Source organism: Pseudomyrmex gracilis, unplaced genomic scaffold (genome assembly GCF_002006095.1).
Source record: "Pseudomyrmex gracilis isolate BER0280 unplaced genomic scaffold, ASM200609v1 scaffold_231, whole genome shotgun sequence".
Classification (NCBI taxonomy): Eukaryota; Metazoa; Arthropoda; class Insecta; order Hymenoptera; family Formicidae; genus Pseudomyrmex; species Pseudomyrmex gracilis.
In genome coordinates this window covers 54,968-68,136 of record NW_018020815.1, presented here as the reverse complement: position 1 = coordinate 68,136, position 13,169 = coordinate 54,968, and the positions used below count along the sequence as shown (strand labels likewise).

Genomic DNA, 13,169 nt, shown 5'->3' with positions numbered 1-13,169 from the left:
AATAAAAGTTTTTTTTTCGCAAAAAAAAAAAAAGTTTGTCTAGAAATTCGAGGCGTATACACGACGAACAAACAAACACACGCGCACACATACACACACACACACGCAAAACAAACTACAAATTCCATTCTTTGATGTCTCGTCTTGTAAGTTTAAGAAGCACTGGCATTATTGATCACTGCCAGTGTGTTTCATAGCGCGGCGAGAGACAGTGTTGCATATTAAGTTTACAGTTTTTCTTGACAGATCGACTGTCTTCGAGACTAGAATCGATCGTCTGCTATACATTTTTTATCTTTCCCTGCTTCCCGGCAGCTTTATTATTCCTTTCCTCTTTCCGAAAAATAAAAAAATGGCCGACAAAATCTAACTAATATATAAGACACTATTTTTATCTATTACGATTTAAAAATTAAGTTTACAATAATTACTAATTATATATTATATGTATATATGCGTACTTTCCTCTACCAGGGAGTCGTTAAAAACCACGTCAAAATGTGTTTTGTTTACATTGTCTCATCTTACAGCTCGAAAGATCTATAAATTTTTGAAAAAAAAAGAAAAACAGAGTTCTATACAAAAAAATGTTTGATTTCAAAAATATAAAACGATAGAACTCACAAAGCGAGGATCCTTAATATCGCTCACAAATTATTTAAAGAATCAAGAATTTACATACACGGCTATGAAAAATACAATATACAATTGTCGCTATCTATAGACTTGATGTAAACGAGCCTATAGCCTTGAAGTCAAACATGTGTTTGTTTTGTATTACCTTCCAAATTAATGATAAACAATTTTGCGTAGTATTCAGATTCGCCAGTTGGCATACCGTCGATATTTTGGCTCGAGCTGCTTCATCACCTCTTCAAATTCGTCGATTTCGTCATCGTCATATTCCGTTGCATTTAGCACATTCTCTTTGCTGCTGTTATCCTCCTTTTTTCTCATTTCCATTTTATTATTTTGGACTGCAAAAACAGAGAGCATTGTTCTTATATTCTAAATAGTGTGATATATATTTGCACGCTCGGGGAAGAAAAAATAAAAGCTGTGTGCAATTTTTTTAAAGAAAAAACTGAGCAAAAGTTTTTTCAGAAAAAAGCAAGAGAGAGAGAAAAGAACGAGACAGATGTATAATTGAGTTTATTAACAATAATAAACCAAAATGTGTTTGTGTGTATGTGAGTTGTTTGTAATTTTGATGTTGTAAACTTTATAAAAAGTGACATGTGTACACGTACACACACACAAAGGTGTTTTGAAATAATCATACACCACCAGGAGACAGAAGGGATAAATGTAATAATGATTGATAATAATGATTGATAATGATAATAAACATACACAAAAATGAGGAAAAAAACAGAAAATTATGTAAAAGAAATAAAGCATAAAGATAAGAATAAATTTTTATTTGAAAAGATAGATCGACAGAGAAAATTTATATACGTAATAAAATAGCAGCACGCCGAGTGGAGTTTGCAACGTATTTTATGTTCTTGCAACGAGATTATAAAGCTGTAAAGAAAGAAAGCATCCAATATATCTATAGGTGATATACTCACCTGGTGTCGTGCACGATTGTAGGAGAATGCGCGACCACCGATGTTGCCGAATGAGCGACGTTGTCTTTGTCAACGGTGGCTGCGACTCCTAACGGTGCACTTTCAGCGATGGACCTCGCCGCGTTGACGACTGTATACTTGATACTGTTGAGATACGAGTGTGCAATGTCGTCGTTCACGTTGTCATTATCTACCAATCGTGTCTCTCTCGCGAGAAAATCTGATGTGAATTCCTCGAATTCGTCGTTGACATCGTTGTCATCACCACCATCGTCGTTGTCCTCATCGTCGTCGTCGTCGTCGTCGTCGTCGTCGTCATCGTCGCCGTCGTCTCCCGCATCATCGTCGTCTCGATCACGAGCGATATTGTAGTCGCGCGAGATTTTCTTGGAGACTGCGACGGACTCGGACGTTCGTTCGGCAGCTGACTCCACCTTGACGCATAACGACGAACACTCCGATTCGATTCCGGAGTCCACGCTCTCCTGAAGACTGCTACGTGGCAGCGGCAACGGATGCGCGTCCACCGTCTCGACAGCATCGACGATCGCAAGAATGGCCTCTTCGATTCCCGAATCCTGACTATTCCTGTGTATGTCCTCAGAATTCTCGATCAGCAGCGTGGCCGTTGATGTGGTCCTCAAAGCTGGCAGTTCGAAGAACGATTCTGCCGCTTTAACGACGTCATTCGGCGAATTCCTGGATATGATACTCGGTGACAGCTCGTCCTCCATGGACGTGCCGTCCGTGGATATGTCGGTCATGCAAAAAATTAGTTCCTCAGCATCAGATCTGTCTAGAGTCGCGGACGCCTCGTACGGCGTAACAAGGATGGTCGGATCGATCCGCTTGTCGTCGTCAGTTGAGTTCTCCGAATAGGTTTCGATCTCCTCCTTGGTTCGATGTATATTGACGTTATTTGGCATATTCGGTTGCCGCTCGCAGTGCCTCTCCGATGTCTCCTGAATATCTGAACTTGTCAGATATTCAGACTCGTGCGGTTCTATCTTAATATTTACACTTGTACTTCTACGATGACGGGTATCGCGGCAAGCATCGTCGAGGATTTCTGCCGGGCCCTCCTTCGTCTCCTCCGTCGTGAAGTCGCATCGTTGATCTTGATCGATTATGCGACATGTGTTACCGGTCATTTCTTCCCTTAAGTGGTCGTTCACATCAACATCCTTCAATGCGGTCGACAACGTCTCGACATCGTCCACCGACGATGTCTCATTTTTATCCGGCGTAGATTGAATCATGGCATCGTCATCCGCCGTGGCACACATCGACGTGCTAGCAATACTTACGCTATTATTTACAGCTTTTCTATTATGTGCTATATTATAAATCAAAAAACTACTATCACTAGTCTGATTAATACTGTCCGTCGAAGTATCACATGTCCTTTTCACCGTTAAAACATTCGCTTCCCCAATTGTGTCGTTACGTTCCGAACACTTTGCATTGTCATTATTATCTAAAATCTCTGAGTTATCGCGTTTCAAGCGTTCGGCATAATTATGCTCTACCATTTTCGAATCCTGCGTAATGTTGCGCTCTCCCTTATCCTCATCGTCACTAACAAAATTTTCGCAACACCTTGCGTTTTTACACCCTGCTTTATCAGTCTTACTTAATTCTAAAGCACAATGTTTATATTTATATTTATTCGCTAACTTTAAATCTATACACGCAACGGACTTATAAGTGTCTTCGCTAATAAACGATGACGCTGCATTCGTCGCGATACAGCCGCCGTCTAATACTACATTATCAGCAAAATTGTCCTTTGATTGCACACTGTCAGGTAACGGTCGATTACTAAGATTAAATTGTGTACATTGTAAGTTATTTACGCTACATACATCCTCACTAACGTTTACATCTTGCGTGTTTATGGAATATTTGTTATTTTTCCTAATCCTAATTTCTTTACTACAATCTTCCGAATCTCGGTTGTGTTCTGCATCAGATACCATTTTCCAATTGTTTAAATCGTGCTCGTCGTCAGTTGCAATCTTATTTTGCCTCCCACCCGATAAATTTTCACTTTCAGTGATTTCTTGAACAATTCGATTTTTATCCTCAATCTCAAAACTCTCGTTCACGTTCTCGTCGGTCTGTTTCTTCTTCTGATTTCCCAAATCCTTCTCATCAATTCTCACAACCTGTATCCCCGCCTGATCAATCAAGTTTTTCTCATTGTTCAAAACTTGATTGGTGTTTTGATCGACTAAATTGTTTTCATCATTTCTGACAATCTGATTCCCCTCTTTGCTGGTCAAATCCGTCTCATCGTTTCTCTCAATCTGATTTTGCTCCTCATCGAACAAATTACTCTCGTCATTTTTCGTCATTTGACTGTTTTCCGTGTCATTGTTATTCGCGCCATTGTTTCTCATAATTTGATTTTTTTCCTGATCAAATAAGAGGTTTTCGTCCACTTTAGCGACGTCAAATTTTGTCGATCTTTCGTAATCCTTCTCTTTTACATTCGCCCCTTGATTCTTGATCTGACCGAAAAGCTTGGTGCCCTGCTCGACAAGATTCGCGTGAGGTTCGAGTTTGAAAGACGTAAATATGCCAGTAAAATTCTGTAGCTGCTGTACATTTAGTTTCATTGATTTACTCTTCGACGGAGATTCGTGCTCCGAGGAATGCCACGAGGAATTGTCGGTACTGACTTTGGCCCGAGTCTCCTTCAGATACTGTTGCAATTTGTCACCCAACGTCATCACGCTGCTCACGTTCTCCTGCAAAGAGTTTCTCGTGTCTGCGGCGTCGTTCGAGAACAAATGACCCGGATGCTGAAACAACGACAGAAGCTTCTCCAGATTGGACTTGTGTTTCTGTACAGACGTGCTAACCTGTTCTTGCGTGTGTGACTCTGTCGCGTGAGTCAAAGACGTTTCCGCAGTGCTCGTTTCAGAAGATTCCTCAACACAAGTAGACAACTTTCCCGAAGTTCTTTGATCAAGACACAATTCTGACTCTTTGTTTAAGGGCGATATTATCCCGCTTTTCGGATTCTCATCCCCGAGTACCATAATCTTCGTCGAAGTTGTGTCCTTATTCGGATAAGCAGGTACCTGTAGTTCTTTTGTACTCGTATACTTAATGCAATCATCCTTAATCGATTTGTCAGTCGTCGCAACGCTCCCGAGATCTTTTGTAACGTTGCTCTGATTAGTCACATTGTTGCGAAAATTCTCACATTTTGCTGTAATGTTTACGTCTCCTCCAGACTGCAATGTCCCGATAACGTTGTTCCGCGCTGATATCTCTTCTTTCTCTCCGGTTTTTTGATGACGTTCGTTTTCGCACGTCACGATCTCATTTGTTCTGGGCAACATCGTCGCATCGACGCGTTCATTCGATTGCGTTTTTTCGTTTATCGTCTTTTTTTCGCAACAATCTTTATTCCTTGCAACATCCTGATTTGATGATGTTTTTTCCGTTATTGAGGCTACATTAAACGTGTTTACAGACACAGCTGTGTCATTGCGATCAGCTTTGATCGCTTTATTGGTTGAGCTGTCAACATTGTCGGAATCGTTCGAATGAACCGTGACATTAAAGCCGATAGTGACTGAGCTTCTGGAGGAAGCAACGACCGACTGTGGCGACGAGCGGCCTCCTGTCGATTCAACAACTGATACGCGAAATCGCGACGAGCCGCTGTTAGCGTTGTGGAAAAAACACGGGGACGAACCAAGGGACGGTGGGGTAACCGGTGAGGAGGACGCTGAGGAGTCGGTAGAGCGCAACGATGCTTCCGGTACGCGACACACGACAAAGCGATTTCGGGACGGGCTGGGGATCGGACTAGCTACAGGGGAAGGGATGGGACTGGGGGCCGGAGAGCGTAAACGGCCTCCGCTAGTACGCTTCGGCTCCAGCATGGCGCGCGCCGTCGGCTCGTCAGCGACCAACGACGTCGCAGATCGTGATGGTGGAGTTGGCAGTGTCTGACAGGTAAGCGAAATCTTACGGGAGTTCGCATTCTGTGGACTCTCCGTGTCCTCGGTTGACTCCTCCAGCAGGCGACGCTCTTCGTTTCTACCGCAGCAACTGCGAATCTCCGCAACCATTCTGGTATACTCATGTAAAGGGCCATCCTTTGTTCAGAAGTAAAAACGAAAATAATATTGTACATGAGTATCGGATAAAAATAACGCGAAGAATGTCTTTCATTATCGCATTTTCGGCATGTAACAAGCATTGATACTCACTATCTTTATTCGTGGCTTATCGTCCAAGTCGATTTGCGTAATAGTCTTGTTTTTTTTCATAATGTTCACGAGAGCATTCATACCGCGCATTTGAATAGTATTGTCTCGTAAATCTATTCTCTGTATAAATGACAAAAAGATAATATGTGAGCGATGAATACAAAAAAACATCAAGATTAATTTTAAAAAACCAACAATATGAAAGGTACTTACTTGCAGAACTTGATTTGTCTCCATTATGTCAGCGAGTGTGATTATTCCGTCGCATGTGAGTTCCGTTGATTGCATGCCCAATTGCAAAAGAACACGATTCTTCTTCAGTGACTCGTTAACGGTGCTCAATGTCTCATCCGTCAGCATGTTCTGACCGATATTCAGAGTCTCCAATGTTTTCGATAATGCCTGAACATAATTATTGTGGGCATAATAGGGCAGCAAACGCCTTACGCTACAAACAGCATACTTTTTATTGCTTTATTTGTCTCACTCTTTACTCTGTCTGAGATACTTAAGATATTTTTAGATTTTTATCATTTAAAAAACGTTTTGCGGGTAAAATATATTCAAGCTGTCTGAAGCCGCTTTTTTTTTTTCGATCGCTTATTTTTTATTTTTTCTTTCGATCGAGTTTTTTCAAAACTATGTGTATGTTAATAGCACAATATACACATAATGTGATAAAAAATATTAGAAGTATAAAAATAGCGGTGAACATTTCGATTAATTGAAGTTAATCTTGCCGAATATAAAATCTACTAGCAAAATAATCAAAACCATGGATTATCTCCTATATAGTTCCTTTCATGTTAATATCAAAGGATTAGATCATACGTGTTATATGATTTATACAAGCCGCAAACATAGTCGCTATGCATGAAACAAGTGCAAAAATTGGCAGATAAAGACAACATATAATTCACAAGATGTTTGTAGTACATACTAGAATCCTTGAAAGGTAGGATGATGATTTCTTGGTCAGGCGATTATTCCATAATATCAGGATACTGAGCCCTTTGCCAGTTTTATCTTCGTTCACTTGATTGATCAAACCTTCTAATATATCACGCACACCGTCGTCCTGGACGTTATTATTACTGAAGAAACAGTTTCAGAAAAAAAAAAAAAAAACACGAATGTACTAATATCGTTACTCGTTTGTACACAATATGCGCGAGTTTGAAAATGATGAAAAGCAAATGTGTGCACGCAATTCAATGTGCAAGTATAAACTGCTTTCTATTATTAAAACTAAACTTACAAAGAGAAGTTCGCAGAGAAATCTATAAGATTTAAATTAAAAAAAAAAATAAATAAATAAAAATAAAAAAAAAAAAACATCACTAAATACAGAGAAATATTTGAGCATCTTTGCAAGACAAAATTTAGTAGAAAAATATTTGCCAATTTCTAATTATCAAGTAGTAAATACCTAATATCGAGCAGTTGCAAGTGATTGTTCATTCTCAAGAGAGATCCAAGCTGTATAGCATCGTGAAAATTGAGCCCGTTATCGGCTAAATATAGTTCCCGTATGCCGCTATTCATTTTTAGAGCTGTAACTGTTGCGAAAACAAATGAGTTATAAATTTACGTGTAAAAAAACAATATTGTAACAAAAATTCTCAAAGATTTTGTCACACTAATGTTTCTCAAACATATTTGTTTCTCGCTATATCGTAAATTATATATAAATATCACTATTTTTATTACAATCAATATGTGGTGAGTTATCTAAGACTAAGAAAAATACATGTATAGATGCAATATGTAATATATTCTAATAAATATATATATATAAGAAAAAAACATTAAACATCAACATGATAAATACCAAGGCTAACGATTGCTCTTCCCGATAGTCCACAATTTTCCAATTTAAGAACATGTAGATGACTAACTAATCGCAACGCACGGGTTAAAATGTTCATGTTTTGTTCGTTAAACATTATGTCTCTCGCTTCAAGCTGCTCTAAACACTGAGTCTAAAAACGAATAAGAATAAATAAGAACTGCATTAGTTACATTATCTTAACACGTATCTCTCAACTAAGTTGTATTTGTTGAAAAATAAAAAAAAAACGAAACTAGAAAAGATTGATATGTACGTATAAAAAAAAAAACATTTTCATAACGAATTTTTCATCACTGAAAATACATGTATGTGTGTACCTTCTTAATCATATGCGAGCACGCTTGCCAGCCACGTACTCCGATTTCTGGATTAGACGAAACATTTAAGTATCTCGCAGATTCGTAATATTCCAACATATCAAATATTATTGTAGCACTCTGCAATAATAATTACTTATTGTTATGTCAATTATGCGCATATCAAATAACACTTGACAGTAAAATAAAAGAAACAATTCATGTGTTCTGCGGACAACTACCTCTTCGTTCAGAGATGTTCCTTCTAAATTAATTTTCTTAAATTGCACTCTCTTCAGTATCTCTTCTAACGGTTCAGAATTGTCCTGATTCAATTTTTCTCCTTTTAAATTCAACTCTTCGTAACGATCTTGAGTTATATCCAGATTCTACGCAACAAGAAAAAATAAAGAACATATATATATATACATATATCAAATAAACTAAAAACCTTTTTTCTTCTCCGCATAGTTAGCCAAACGTTAAACTTCGGTTAGAATCAAATGCATTCTTTGAAGCAGCAAATGACTGCAAATGAGTGAAGCCGCATTTAAAAAATCCTGCTATTAAAAATCAGCATGTTCAAACAATAACGCGGTAAAAAAAAAAGAGAGTAAAAAAGATAAACATTTTTATCTAAACTAGTTTAGCGTCAGCAACCAAGTTGAACATATTTATGCACAAAAGCCCAGTTCTCGCAAGCCCAAGTTCTTCTTTCGTTTTATCATTACATGCGCATTCAACTTTCATATCTCTTGTAATTTTCATGCATAACAAAAAGCATCTAATAATATAATCGTAATATGTAAGAATAATAGAGTATAATGAAGAAAAATAAATTGCACATTTACCTCTAACTGAACTAAAACATTTTGTAAAGGTTCAGTATTGTGACGTGCACAGGACTCCTTGTAAGCGAAGATTAAATCCTCACGATTCACATTTTCAGCTGAGAACAATTATTGATGACTTTAGTTTATATGACATACGTATATTACTAATGTTACTATGTATACGTGTGTGTGTATATATATAAATTATATAGATACTTACATTTGCAAGTGTAAATGCGAAATTTCTTTTAAATTTTGAAACTTTAAAAAAATCTTCGTATCATGTTTCAAATATGTTAAAAAAAAAAAAACAATTATTTCAAATATTCAATTTCTCTAATACTTGGATGATCTTGATGAGTAACTGACGCACATGATATAGTACAAAAGGAGTATAATAACATATTACACGCATGATAAAATTGTATTAAACAAAAAACAGATTATAAAAATAAAGAAAAACATTAATAACATTTGTTAAGATTTCTACAAGTATTTATATGTTTTATTGAAAATTATTATTTTGTACACCACACAATAACAAATAGTAAATTTACATTTGCATGTAATAACCATTATTGTTAAAGTTTTTTTTTATTGTACGCTGTGCGAGAGACAGACTTCAATCTGTCCAACACATCAAACTTATAATTAGTACATTATATTTATATAGTGTTATATTGCAAAATCTTCTACTTGAAAGACACAGTCTATAAAAAAACCTGATAGTATAGTAACAAAATGCACAACCAAATTATAAAAGACCAGAGACAAATCAGTACAATCAAATTGAATAAATAAATATGCGTATTAGTGCTTAAAATAATTAAAAAAAAAAAAAAAAAAAAAAAAAAATTTAAACAAACAAGCAGTACTTATTATCTACATTAAAATGTCAGAAACTCATTCAACAAAAAGCAGTATAAAATGAAGAAAATTATTGAAAATTTTTGTTTTTTTTTTTTTTTTGGAATAAATCTGGAGTCCGAGTACATCACACGAGCAAACTTAGATCATGCTTCATCTTTTTGTGTACAGAACATGTTCTTTTAGATCCTATAACATCCATAAACTGGTTGCATCAAGTTCTGTCGGTATTAATCCTGTTATATTATCTTCTTCTGTCTGTGTCATAAAGGTCAACAATAAACTACTAACCAGAGCTACTCAACCTAAACCAACTGTCCATTGTGAAACAGTATAAATCACAATATCTCACCAATATGTCACAATAAATTTAAATTAACAGACAGGTGTATGTATCTTAAAATATATTCTTAAGTGCAATGAATGAATGCTCAACCTGTTACGATCAAATAAAGAGAATACTGCGCACACACACACACGCACACACACGCACACACATACCCACGCACACACACACCCACACATATATCGCAGAAAGATGATATACACGACCATACTGCTCACCATGTCGCCAGGGGTTGGCAGGTTCTAAGTAGCCTGTCACCAGATGATTGTCGCTCGAGGGGAAGCTGACACGTCGCGGTAGCGACTTCTTAGTCCAGGCCAGAGCGCTGCGCAGCTGACGGCCATCAATCCACATATAGGGCGACGGCGGTGGACCACCGGTACCGAAGCGCGGCCTCCTGCCGGTGCTTGTTCTTGCCGATAGCTGCGGCTGCGACGGCGGTGCTGATGATGGTGGTGGTGCTGATGGCAGCGACGACGACGACGACGACGACGGCGTTGTCGTCGCGGCCGTTGCATCATGTTTGCCGTCATTCTTCGTGGATTTACACGAATCCTCGCTAATCTGCACTGTCCCCGAATCCGCTCCCTCACTCATGCTTCCGGAGCCTCTGACATATTTCGTGGCACTCGTTGGAAAACGTAGTCCCTCGCGTTAGTCACGAAGATGGGGAGATACACACGCATTCACGCACGCGTGCGACGGAATCGCGTAATCGCGCTTACACACACACACACATATACACACACGCACGCACACACGCTCGTTCGTGCTTGTTCGCGACAGCTATCACTCGCGCTGTCCGGGCGGCTGCACGACGCTCCTCGTCACGGATGTCAACGCGCCTGAAGAAAACACACAATCGCTGCGCGTACTGCATCCGCCATCTTTTTTATCCTCCAACTCGAAAATTACGAGCGCCCTCTGTCGATCAGATGGACGCTATATATATACACATATATACGTATACATACATCATATTATACATATGTTGTATATATGTATATATAATCATGGACTACTAGATCAGTATCTTCATGATGTAATGAAGATTACCAGCGCCTCCGTCGTTTGAACAAGTGAAACAAAAGTGAGACACGCAGCACAAAATAAAGAAAGAGACAGAATAAGTCTGTGTCATTTGCACTAAATTACCAGAGAATACATATATACATTTATAAAATTAACATAAATAAATATAAAAATAGTTTTATAAATACATATTTTACGCGAACAAATTTGCTATACCATGTTCTTACCATAAGAATTAATTTTATTTTATAAATTAAAAAAAAAAAAGTAAAAAATATTACACTTTACATCTCGTGCGAGAAAAAAAACAATACTGACGCATTCCTCAGATTCTTGTCTTAATTTCGATTTGCGCCACAAAGATATACTTCAAACATAAAAAAACAAAAACGAGATAAAATTATTCATGACGATTATTGATAGTTATTTTATGATACAATTTATTATAAAAAAATAAAAACACTCGATTTCCTCGAAAATTTCTACGGATGAGCGAAAGGTAATCGTCGGGATAAAATGCATACAGTCGTGAAATTATCCAGTCTGGCAATACAAATGTTTTATTATCTCGGCAAGAATAAATTATTATTTCCATTCTTTCCTCGTTGTTGTATAACGTAAACAAAGTAGAAGTGGAAATGGATAAATTGTGTTATTATAGAAATCTTAACTATGTACGCTTCAAGTTTGCCGACTGACCGAAGTTCGAAGATCGAACGAAGTCAATCTGCAATACACAATATTTTAAATCTTGCAAAAGAGATCACTAACTCGCGTGTGCGCAAGAAAATTACTCGGAACTTAAATAGCGTGTGGTCAAAATTTATTGTCTTATTTTTATCGTAGATACGCGTTGTTAAAATATTAATTGTATTAAAATTTTCAACACAATTGTTCATATTTTTTTAAAATACAAAACATCTTTTTTATCTCATAGATTTTTTTTAATTCGATACTTGTTACATTATAAATTTTTCACACGTATATGTTTTTCTCATATTGATATTTTCATCCGAAAATCACACTATTCAAGTTCCCAAGTCTCTCTTCCGAATTAACTCTTTGCCGCTTATGCTAAATATTAATGCGCTACAATATATGTTAATACACTCAATATTATTGCCGTGTTTACTAGAAAAAAAAAAAAACTTATTGTTATATTCAATAATAAAATTTAATTATTCTTTCAATTTATTCGCCATGTTCATGTTCCAGCCTTTCTAATTTATCGGCGTGATTTTTGTTAAATAAACGGAGAACACGGTAACGTAATTCTCTCCGGTAATGTCTCTGCGATTTGCTTTCGTTGGACGCAAGGAGTCAACAAAATGCGCAGCTTTTTTGTAAAAACGACTTAAAAAAACAAAAAGACAAAATAAATAACCACTGCATGTATATACATAGCGCAGTGATTTAATTCTATAACAATGCAAGTAGTGTATTTGCTAATTTTTCCCCAACAAATATACTGTACATTGCCAGAGTCTCGTCGATTGATACAATCGTTCTGTGTAGCCATATACATACAGCTTTACTACCATAATGCGGTACACATTTTACATACATATATATTTTATATATATATGTGTATATATATATATATATTTTTTTTTTCATTATATATATATATACATATTTCTTTCTCTTTTTATCTTTCACCGTGAAAAATTTCAAAATCGTCTCATTTATATAAGCACCTATATTTTCATTAACCCTTCATCCGGTAGGTAGGTCATCAACTCTTTGCGCTGTGAAGTCAACCTTTAGTTGCGTCATTTCGACAATCTACCGTGTTATAATAATTAAATATGTAACAGTATCATGTAGCGTAATATAATTTTTTACAACAATGTGTAATATTAAATTATCGTAATAATCAACTCATCATTATCATACTAATTATACATATACATATATAAGGAATTCCATTCTTTTTATATATTTTAAGAACTCGTATATCGTCACATTTTCGCGATATCATTTAACAAAAAGATATCTCATGATAACTCGATCTCATTGAATTCTTCAGTGATTTATTTTGTTTAACTTATATGCAGTGACACAAAATCAAGTATTGTAAGCAATAATTTAATTTCATTTTATCCAATAATTTAACAAATAATCTAAATTTATCCAA

General features: G+C 36.6%; 1 protein-coding gene across 2 annotated transcripts; it reads right to left on the bottom strand.

Annotated features, from left to right (window-relative positions):
• Window positions 1–10,862, bottom strand: LOC109858955 (protein phosphatase 1 regulatory subunit 37). 2 transcript variants are annotated; one of them, XM_020436701.1, is made up of 12 exons: window positions 10,219–10,862; window positions 8,806–8,903; window positions 8,197–8,343; window positions 7,976–8,095; window positions 7,638–7,788; window positions 7,236–7,365; window positions 6,747–6,900; window positions 6,020–6,208; window positions 5,807–5,926; window positions 5,566–5,692; window positions 1,575–2,910; window positions 1–977 (listed from the first exon to the last, which is right to left on the bottom strand). In XM_020436701.1, the coding sequence occupies exons 1-12, from the start codon at window positions 10,595–10,597 to the stop codon at window positions 968–970; spliced, it is 2,961 nt and encodes a 986-aa protein (XP_020292290.1). In that variant the 5' UTR covers window positions 10,598–10,862; the 3' UTR covers window positions 1–967. The 2 variants fall into 2 exon arrangements, with proteins under 2 accessions (XP_020292290.1, XP_020292289.1); XM_020436700.1 differs by having other exon boundaries at window positions 1,575–5,692.
• Between the last annotated feature and the right edge of the window lie 2,307 nt (window positions 10,863–13,169).

Excerpts from the sequence above, each read along its gene's own strand:
- LOC109858955 (XM_020436700.1), bottom strand. The coding sequence starts at position 10,597 with ATGAGTGAGGGAGCGGATTCGGGGACAGTGCAGATTAGCGAGGATTCG. Across the intron at positions 8,344-8,805 it reads ATGTTTTAGTTCAGTTAGAG|AATCTGGATATAACTCAAGA; the intron begins GTAAATGTGCAA and ends CTTGTTGCGTAG. Across the intron at positions 8,096-8,196 it reads GAACATCTCTGAACGAAGAG|AGTGCTACAATAATATTTGA; the intron begins GTAGTTGTCCGC and ends TTATTATTGCAG.